General features: G+C 42.5%; 1 protein-coding gene across 1 annotated transcript in view; it reads right to left on the bottom strand.

Annotated features, from left to right (window-relative positions):
* The window catches only part of si:dkey-206f10.1 (adenylate cyclase type 8), a gene marked incomplete in the record, with an annotated part of 10,974 nt that extends 1,870 nt beyond the window's left edge, over nucleotides 1-9,104 (bottom strand). Inside the window, 16 exon segments of the mRNA XM_062411906.1 lie at nucleotides 282-440; nucleotides 585-666; nucleotides 761-924; nucleotides 1,130-1,222; nucleotides 2,223-2,424; nucleotides 3,078-3,178; nucleotides 3,282-3,452; nucleotides 3,907-4,141; nucleotides 4,249-4,407; nucleotides 4,531-4,658; nucleotides 4,769-4,880; nucleotides 5,077-5,207; nucleotides 5,485-5,634; nucleotides 6,023-6,760; nucleotides 7,609-7,823; nucleotides 8,849-9,104. Coding sequence (XP_062267890.1) covers nucleotides 282-440; nucleotides 585-666; nucleotides 761-924; nucleotides 1,130-1,222; nucleotides 2,223-2,424; nucleotides 3,078-3,178; nucleotides 3,282-3,452; nucleotides 3,907-4,141; nucleotides 4,249-4,407; nucleotides 4,531-4,658; nucleotides 4,769-4,880; nucleotides 5,077-5,207; nucleotides 5,485-5,634; nucleotides 6,023-6,760; nucleotides 7,609-7,764 — 2,781 coding nt within the window.
* Between the last annotated feature and the right edge of the window lie 1,752 nt (nucleotides 9,105-10,856).

Below are 10,856 nucleotides of genomic sequence, written 5' to 3'. Positions count from 1 at the left end.
AAAGCTCCTGGAATGAAAATGATGTGATAAACTGCAAGGTTTGGGGGGAAAATTCAAAAACATGTCTACTAATATTTCAGCTGTTATAAAAAAAAACACTAAGCGTTTCAACAAAACATAACGAAGTGTACAAAAGATGTGGATTCTTATCATTATATCTTTCTTCTTCCTTGAAAAAGGTGTTGAAGTCCAAATAATGTGAGAATAAATACATTTGCTCAGGAAGATTCCTGTGAACTCGTTGTCAGCGTCAGAGACGGGTTCAGGGGTGTCTTTGGTACCTCGTCATTCTTGCTCCGGTCCAAGAAATGTCGGGCGACGTGCATGGGCAGGATGTTGTTTAACAAACACTCGTTGTGTTCCCGCAGCTCTCTCATGTCCTCCACTTCCTGTTGGGCCTGCAGACGCCACAGGAAGTCCAGTCTGGCAGTGGCTTCCCACTGGAGAACCAAGAGTAGATAGATACACCACATATTAGAAATCACCCGGTGCTACGCGTCAGCTCACTATTGTTTGGGTCTACAATGTAGGTCAGGGAAGTGATTCCATGACGACTGTTAATCAAAAACGAGCAAACTAATTACCTGTCGTCCATTGTAGAAGACGGCAACAATAAACATCATCATGAAGATAATGGAGATTCCTTTCCTCCGGACATAATGAGACCTGTGCAGAAGTAAATGAAGAGAGGTGGAATATAGAGATGTAAACTATGGGTTATAAAATGGAAAATGTCCTTAAAAAGAAAGCAGGACAGTACATGTTCTGCTGCATATCGTGGCGTGCGAGCGTGAGGAAGGCCACGTGGATGAGGTAAGAGTACACGGCCACCGCCAGCAGCAAGACCGCCAGCTTCAGCAGGGAGTTGAGACGCAGAAACACGGCACAAGTGACCATGGCTATCACAACACTCAGCACAAACACCTGAGGAAACATTAAAGAAAAGAAGAAGATGGAGCGTCAGAGGATGAAAACAGAAATATATCAAAAATTTGAGGACACAGATTAAGTGGTTCGATGTTTGACCTATTTACTCAATGTTATTAGACCATTCCCACAAACCGGTGTCTGGTGTCCTGCACATCCGTTAATACATAACCTCATTTGAGTAGGTAAAAATAAAACCCACCTCAGGGTAAGTGCAGACGGTGAGGGGACGCGAGGCTGTGTTAGTTCTGTCCATCTTTTCGGCCTCTCCTGTGCTAGCGAGAAGACACCAAACCTGCACCCAAGACACACAACATCAGCAAAAACCTCTGACTGCTAACAAAAGGCTGAATGAAGCAGTGTCACGTGAAGCAGATGCACATTTCTCATTTAAGACATACTCAAGAATTGAGCTGACGTTTGTGAGAATGAACCCGAGGACCTCTCCTGCCCTACGATGGGTTTCTCTAGGTGTCAGTTACAATCTTGGACAAAACAGCAAAGAAAATCACTCATCGTTAATCATTAATTTAACACATCCTTAATGTTTTCCAAAGACCCAGGTGACCACAGTTTCCACATTTATGTTGTGTGATTTGTCAAATAGGCCTGAAAACACAGTTTGCCTCCTTCAGCAGGGAGGTGTGGCCCTCTTGTTTACCCACATGCCTTTTATAAGGGATTGTGAAAATAACAGAACACAAAAGGACAGGGAGAAAGTCGGTAAACCCTTTGAAATGACCTGGTATTCTGTATTAATAGCACATGAAATAGTTAATGATCATCAGCTAAATTAACAAACACAATGTGCTTAAGCTAACAAAACACAAACATGAATATTTATAGTGTTTTCTTAAATTAACCCATTAAACATCTACTGTGCTGGTGGAAATGTAAGTGAACCCTTGGATTTAAGTGCTCGAACATCCTCTGGTCCCAATTTAATAATTTCAACTTAAACATTAGCTTCTGACGGCGTGATGAAGGGTTCACTTTTTCCATTCTGCATTGTGAATGTTATTATAATCTGTTTGACATGGATAAGGTCAACACACTGATTTGTGTATCTTAAGCTCAATAGTTAGTAACATAGATACAAATTTAATAATTTTCAAGACAAGTTTATACATAAATGCAGATATTTCTTAAGTGTTCACTTATGTTTTCTGGTTACACAAGTGCATGATAAACAGGATTGAATGCCCTTTTAATTAGATTTACTGGTGTTCAAAGGGTTTATGAGGGTCAGTCATGCTACACAGCATGTCTGAAAGTTTGCATGTTTTCTCTCTCACCATGTCAGTCGAGGCCAAGCCAAAGTTGATGAGGATTGCGGTGAGGGTGAGCAGGTTGCGGGCGCTGTTGTTCTCATGGATCCAGCAGCAGAGGTGTTGCAGCGATGCAGGAGCCCACTTGAACTCTTCAGCCAGGGCCAACAGCAGCAGCAGCATGTAGATCAGCAAGAAGACGGAAAACTGGAGGACGGCCGGAAACATCCTTCAGAGGAAGAATGAGGGAAGAGGACAAGAGGCCGAAGGGAGTGAGGTGAGGGAGTGAAAACCTGACCATGACACCAAAGTAAAATATACTACACATAGTAAAAATGTAAGTACAAAGCTGATATTTTTGGTGAAAAAGATATAACTCATCATGTTCATAAAGATAATGTGTTGTAACTTATTTATCTTGGAGCATTACTCTGCATGAGCAAAGATGACAGGATTAATCAAAAAGATTCTGCCCGGACTACAATGACAATTTGTGGAAGGATGCAATACGCTTCAAGAAAGAAACCATAAAATGTTGGTGTAGATCCAGGATTTCCTTGACCTTTTTTTAACTTTGCGAGATAGATTGTTTTTGGAAGTTTTAACGATTTAATAATTCATAGACCTTGATGAAAAAAAATCTGGTATAATAAATAACTCACCCTAACCCACTAATCCTTACACACAGTAATTTGGGGCAGCTTCATGAAAGCTAATTGGGTAGGCACCCTCCTGAGTGTTATTCTACTTCACTTGTTGTTGCTGGTATAGAGGGAATGTTGATTACTATTTATTTAGAGTTTAGGTATAAATATATGGGAATATATGAACCCCTTATAAATGGAATGCAGCTCTGACTGGACGGGGCTAGTGTTTTCCTACCTGGGAGCCGGGATGAGGGCCTGGGCAGCCATGAGAAACAGGAGCATGATGAAGGAGCAGACCAAGTTGGAGTTGAACATTTCGTCTCTCATCTGGAAGAACTGGAGCAACCAAAAGACATCAAATAAACATCACCATGACATTTCAGGTACCTGAAGATGAACGCATGACTTTCCTGCCTGACTCTCCCCCGGCCCTGCTTACCATGTCCTCGATGTGCGTGTCCTTGAACACCAGGGTGAGCGGGGTGATGTGCTCCTTGTGCATACGCTCACTGCTGCGAACCTCAATAGCATGCTGGATGCGTTTGTTGATCTCTTTGGAGGTCGACAGCCATATGTTGGGCAGCGAGCCATTTGTAAAGGAAGCCAGGATCTACAGTAAGGAAAGAAAATGTGATGGAATTTATGAGGTCCCGTTCTCTTTCTGCTTACTTAAGAGTGAGAAACTGCAGTGTGCTGCCATGAAGCTGATTAACGCCTTGGATGTGCAAACAATCGTTAAATCATTGTTACGGCGGCAGATCAGATCAATGCTTTACGTCTGGTTTCCATCTTCTTCCCAGCAGATAACATCAAGAGCATAAAGATAATTGGTGACTGTCTCTGTATTGACCCCTTTGCAAAGGTTTGAAGCTTCTGATAATAAAATATACAAAGACAGGTCTGTTGTGGGATCTGTATTTTCAGTTTTCCCACACAAAGGCTTGAGGTTTATCAGTTCATATTTTCTGTTATAAATAATCGATTGATATTTGAATCAAAACCATTTTTAGTGTATGACACCAAGCACATAATGATATCCCTTTATGTTGTACTCAAGCACCTACACTGTTCATGTCAATGGCGTTCCCGAAAGGCATCTCTGGGTTCCACGTTCGGTTCGTTTTCAGGACTCTCGGCGGTTCGGCATGGTCAACCTTGTACCTTCCCTCCTGAGGGCAGATGAGGAAAGTGTCGATGTTGTGCCGCCTTAGAAAGTCGTTCCTGTCGCGGCCATGGCCATCCTCTGTCTTGTAGGTGCCCTGTAGACAGTCCAGAGTCGCCCTGGAAATGTGGATGCGTCTGGGTGATGGAGAAGAGGAAGGATTGGTGGAAATGTGGAGGAGCAGGAAGTGGAGAGGGGTTGTTCATTTTCATATAGAGTCTTTGGGACCAGCAGGGACACTCACCCTGGTATTCCCCCGGCCTCCAGCATGTTGGCGATGCCCACGTCCCAGGACCAGACGTCAAACTGCCATTTCTGTAGCCCCAGAACTCCACATAGGACAGAGCCGGTGTGGATCCCAATCCTCATGTCCAAGTCAAACTTTAACTGCTTCCGCACATCCCTGGTGTTGGTTGGAATTCAAGGTCAGAATGGAATAACCAAATTGTATGAATAATTTTGTGATAGATCATCATATGTAACAGGTAACTTTGACAGTTTGATTCAGAATTCAGGGTCGGCTGACCGTATAGTGCTGATCATAGCCAGGCCCATCTCTACACAGTACCGAGCATGGGCCCGCTGTGGCTCAGGGACCCCTGACACACAGTAGTAACAGTCTCCCAGTATCTTGATTCGCAGGCAGTGGTGATCCTGTTGTGAGAGAAGAAACCAGGGAAGTTATAATGTTACTTTTCTAAAAAAAAAAAACCTGTTCTGTATGATAAATAGCTAAATTAAATAAAAGGTGCAGAGGTTTTTACCTCTGCCAGACGGTCAAAGCGTCCAAAGAGCTCGTTGAGGGTTCGCACCAGATCCTGAGCCGACAGGTTCATGGACAATAGAGTGAAGCCCTTGATGTCTGCAAATAGGATGCTGCAGAGAGGAGAGATAACTGTGTAAGAACCAATTTCAATGAACACATTCAAGTCACTGTCCAGTTTCTTGTCGAACCTGTCAACACATGTTAGACTTATTGTAAATTAAAGTGTTAACTAGATATGTATAAGCCTTGTTAATTCTATTGTGTGTGTGTGTGTGTGTGTGTGTGTGTGTGTGTGTGTGTGTGTACCTGACGTCTTTGTACTGGTGTATATAGATCTTGTGAAACTCCTGAGGATTGAGTTCATCTTCCAAAGAGCTCATGTCAGCGATCATCTCCAAGGCAACAAAGCGAGGCAGGATTGAGAGCACCAGACGCTCCTGTTTGCCGACATAATAATCCCGTGATTTAACCAGCAGACACTCTGTTTGCATTTCACAAGAGATTTCGAGAAGCCTCCTATCCTGAGTGAGAAATACCTTGAGACCCCCTGAAACAGCAAAATTCTTGGGGGTCTCTGGAAAATGGACCCCCCGATGGCCACAAGGTATTTAGCACACTGAAGTTATCCCTCCATCGTAAAAGTAATAACAGTCTACAGCTGTCTTAATAAATGATGTCTGTGTCTACATGTACCTCCAAGATGGCCGCCCTCACCTGTCTTTGGTTCTCTTGCTCTAGTTTGAGGCGACCCTGAATGCAGCGCCGCGTCTCCAGGAAAACCTGCCTCTGGGCGTGATCTGTCAAGTAGTGGATAAACAGGCCGGCTGTATTCATGCCCAGGTACAGCAGGCCTTTGGCAAACACCTGCATCCAAGTGAGAAAATATTGTTCACTATTGTTCACGTTTTCAAACCGGGAACATCCAAAACATCTAATTACAATAAAAGGAATTATAGCAATGCTAGTGTCAAATCTAAATTATAGATAAAGCATATCTTGATCTGAATATATAAAAGGTTCATTTTAAAATGTTCACACTGAGATTTTACTTTCTAAGCCAATGTTTACAATCTTATATCACATCTATCAGGAGGAGGAATGCTTGATTCTCTTAGTTGAACATTTAAACCATTGTCTAGTAAAGGAGTAATTTCCAGAATTTATAATGAATAATCAAAAATAATATGAGACATACCACTGTAATATCAATATGAGAAAAATAGTTTTATAGGCAATCAGTTTATTTACTCACCTTTCTCAACAGCATTGCATCATTGTAGTAGTGCACTATCTCCACCAGCAGGTGCAGCACTGAGGTAAGGGAGCCAGCGCACATGGCCCACAACAGAGGTAAGGGCAGCAGCGTGTATGTGGCGAACAGCGTGAACAAAACGTACCACGAAGAGTCTTTTTCTAGACCGTATACCAGTCCTCCCAGCACCTGTGTTGTCTGCGATAACCAGCTAGCCAGGCCAGCATAGTGGAGCCACCGCGGGGACAAGGAGTCTTTGCAGGTCAACACCACGATGCACAGTGCGATAGCGAACATCATGAAAAGGCCCGTCAGGCCGCCACGCACAGAGTCTATTAAATCCTCAGGGGCCAACGCCAGGTACAGAACCAACACGTGCAGCTTGGCCACAGCGTCGATTACGTTTGTGATAGCTAGAGAGTTGCGTCTCTGGTGAGAAGAGTGCTGCTGGTAGAGTTTCTCCAGGTCACGGGATTTGAAGGTGTGCCTCAGGGAGGGTATGTAGACCCCATGAATAGTGCGGCCCCAGTGCACAAAGAAGTCGGCATCGCTGTTGTAGTCACAACCGCCGAGGCTGCTGCGTGGACAGGTCGAGCCCCTGGGCTGGGAGGGGTGGACTCTGAGTGTGGAGGAGCGACGTTTCGTGACCCCACGAGAGCCCTTGTTGCGGATTTGTCTGTTGATCTCCTCCATGTAGGCATCTGTCACACTTATTTTTTGTGCTGGTTCCACACCAACCTGTCACAACATAAAACCAGAAGCGTTTACAGTAACATGTATAATTCCTGTTCTTTTTGCCAACTATCATACGAGTCCTTTAAAAAGAGACCAGTGCAATGATATAGTAATGGCCTTATGGTTGGAAACACATTTTGACCATTTACAAAGTGCCTTTTTATCATATATGTGCTCTACACTCCACTGGATTGCACTTTTGGACACTGATCCATGACACTTTCAAGGGTTGGCACTAGACCTGGGTGATGAAAAAATATCAAGATTAATACCAGTTTAATTAATTCAATAGGTGTAAGTGTCAATCTATGCCCATATAGAAGAATCTAAAACTATAACCTTCCCTCAAGGCCAAAGTCTTCAAACATACAATAAATAATAATGTCACATTTATCTCAATAATGATCAATATGACTGATATGAACATTTGTATCTTCATATAAGTTATGTATCTATATCTGTCTAATGTTGGCCACCATATCTTTACAGTTGTGTGGTTCAGCTTTAGCAGATTTTATTTGTTTGATCTGTTTGTAAAGTCAAAATTATACTAAACTATACAACACCTTAACTGACTAAATGTATTTTTTGGTGATTTGGGTCTATTGACACTTTACACTCCGGTTACAGTGATAATCGAGAGTTGTGTGGTTTTGTAACCTATGTTCATGATGCCACTCACACATATCATCAGACAGTGCAGGTACTATTTTTCTCAGTTTGTGTTTCAAAGGTCAGATGTCATGTTTCAGCTCATACATTCTGTGTAGTCTTGTAGGGGAATGTGTACAAAAGAATGAAAACAAAGCTGTTCAAGCAACAGGTTCACTGATCTCTGAGTGTGGGATCACCTGAGCACTGAGCTCCTGCTGGATGATGATGTGTTTGACAGCATTCTGCCACAGCAACTTTTTCCGCCGCAGCCCGGGTGACAGGGTTGCCGTCAGGCAGGGGGGCTCGCACAGCCCCATGGGGGAAACCTGTGTCGTCTCCGTGAAGGTCACCATGGTGTCGACCTCAGCTGACTTAGGCTGTTGGTCTCAGATCAGGAGGAAGAAGCAGCAGCCTGGAGAGGGAGCAGGGACGATGCAGGAGGTTAAAGAGAAGAAGATGGAGGCCGATGAGACTTTACTCACAGACATTTCACGCTCCGACAGCAAATCTTTAAATCTTTGACATTGTAAGTGGAATTTTCTTTTTTGGTACATCACTGATAGAAATGCTCAGTTAACACAGTCAGCAGCAGTAATGGCAGTTTTCCCATTAAAAAGTATTTTAATGGGAAAACTTTCTTCACATTGGATTTCCTTGAGGCCACAGTTTGCTCATTTTGATATGTCTTCTTTACGCTTTCCACACATAGTAACAGCAACAACATCTGAACTTAAACTACATTAAAGGGGAGTCTTTGTGACTTTATGAGTATGAACACACTGCATGAGTTATTACAGCCCTTCACATGCTGTTCAAGTTACACCAGCATAATATAAGTACAAATAAATGTTTCACCTTCCAAAAAAAAACCTGTGCATCTTCTATGTTTAAAATTGTTTATAGCGACAGGAGTAACAGTGCTGTACATAGTCAGACATGTTGGAAAAGGTCACCTGACAGGCTCCACGTGTTGACACAGCATGTGCCAGAAGAAAGGAAGCTTTCCAGCAAATTAACTGGCAGCCAGATTTAGACCTGAGCTGTTTAATGCCCAGAGTTAAACTCCTCCGGGACCTTCTGGCTGTGTTCATGCGGCCGTCCCACCCACTCAGTCACCTGTCACCAGTCAGATGCCCAACAACATGACGTATCCACGCTGATATGATGAAACGCTTCTTTATGAAGGAGCTGCAGTTTAGAATTAAGGCTTTCACAGTGGCAGTTAAATAACTTGCCATGTGAATGAATGGTACATCTCTATTGACTTTTAAAGCCTTATATGCTTTGGAAAGATCACCTGTTATCCAGCTGTACCAGGCCTGCTGCCAATTTTAACACTGACAATGTGTATACAGACTTTTTGAATTAAGGCCTGCTGTTTGCTATAATTGACTCCTACTCTGGGTAAAATAAATAAGTTGAAGATAGAAAACTGACCTGTATGTTTTCCGATATTGTACATCCAATGCTCCTGTCCAGCTTCTGTCCTGGGATAAATTCAGCCAGGTTGTCATAATCCACTTTTCCTGATTCCATCGCACAGGAATCGTGTACCAATCTAAAAATGAAGGTGTAATCCATAAATGAGAAAATCGTCCCCCCTGCCACAAAGAATCCAAACGAGCAGAGTGGGATGAGAGTCCGGCCAAGATGAGGGTTGAGTGGTAGTGTGGCAGAGTTGTGGGTCACCACCTTGACTGTTTTGAAATGAAGTCAACAATTGCGTTGAAGCGCAGCGGCAGGAGTGAGGAGTGCAAAGAGGATTAGCTGGACAGCAGCCACTCTCACTGGCCTGCAACGCTCAGTTCCCATTCGCCCCAAGACAACATCCCAGTAAATGTAGCAGTTCTCTCTCTCACCCTTTGGCCGAGTCAAGCAGACCTGTTAACAGACCTGTTAACAGTAATACTTTAAATTATAAAGCATTACTATCAGTCTATTTTTCATACACTCCCATGAGGAAAAGAAAAGAAAAGGTGCTGGCTCTTCACTTCCGTCATGCTCCTGGTTATGTGAATATTTATATATGCAATTAGGGACGAGGGGGTGATGAAATCCAAGCTGCCTGTGGGAAGCTGCATCCTAACCAATCGTGAGGTGGTTCTACAGCAAAACGACCCAACATTCTTTATATAAAGCATTTGAATTAACAAAGGTTGATTTCTCTTAAATTAAATGTATTATATGAAACATGATAAAACATACTTTGATAGACAACTTAATGGATTTATTATCAATAAAGCAATTTACAACTATGGAGCTAATGGGCAATGGATTTTCATAAGATATATTTAAAAAATGCTTTATAAGATGGAAATTGTTTGATTATTGATCTTGCTGTGGCAATTTCTTCAATCCCACTCTTCCAACGAGGAACGAGACACAAATCACTTACAGTATTGTCACACTTGTAATATGCAAAACCGATGGGAAGGAGTTTGTTGTCTTTATACATTCGGCTCATCCCTCCCACTCTGGTTGGGGTTGTTACAAAGTCAAAGGTCGGGATCTTCTGATGACATGAAAACAACAATGCCTTAGTTAAAGCAATCAGGCCAAGACTCATTCAGTTGTACAGGACACAGCATGATCAAGGATAAATTGTATGAGATTCAATCATGATTAATCAAAGGGGAAATTAAGATGATCCTATTGTGGTCAAAATGTTACATCCCACAGCCCTCAATTAATCTTTTATTTGTATCTAACTCTCAGCTTGTTTTTGAATCATACATGTTGTGGCAAATTATTGTTGTACATGAAATATGAATACGTATATGTACACAGTATATAGTGTCATTGTTTGGTCCCTGTCATATATCTCATTAAATAAATCAATAAGAGAAGTTGAATTGCACTGTTCGTCAACAAGGAAAAGAAAATTGAGCATTTAATGACTAGAGAAAATATTAGCAATCACAACAGCTTTAGTGCAGCAGACCTAAGTAATGAAGACTCTGTGAGACACTAGGCTGAGGCCTGTGGTCCCTATAGTTATAAGCTGGTTTAAGTTTTTGAGACTTGCTTTGCTAATAGTGTCCAGGCAACGCACAAAGCCCCTAAGGCTGATCTAATGAGTTCCCATCTGTCCCAGCGCGACTCTGTAGCGCAGACCTTTCTTGCTGATTACTGTCCATCTAAAAATAGCCGCCTGGTCTAAGGCAATTAGTTTTACTCGAACTGCTGTCACATCTCTTTGACACTTGAAAAGCATGCAATAAAAAAACAACTCTTTGAATATGTTTGATTTGCTGTCACTGTTATTTGAGACAATGGGTTAGTCCACTGACGGAAAAAAAACAACCTCAGAAGCTAATTAGTATTAAGGCAAAACTGCTTTGGCTCTGGCCTACTCAGCTGATTCTCATACCGACTCAAACTGAACCAGCAACAGAGCCAATCCTGCAGCCTACGTGCTTGCCAAACATTTCACTTAGGCCGGGCA

The sequence above is a fragment of the Platichthys flesus genome, chromosome 18 (genome assembly GCF_949316205.1).
Source record: "Platichthys flesus chromosome 18, fPlaFle2.1, whole genome shotgun sequence".
Lineage (NCBI taxonomy): Eukaryota > Metazoa > Chordata > Actinopteri > Pleuronectiformes > Pleuronectidae > Platichthys > Platichthys flesus.
Note: the sequence above shows the minus strand (reverse complement) of the source record. Positions and strands in the feature narration are given on the sequence as shown.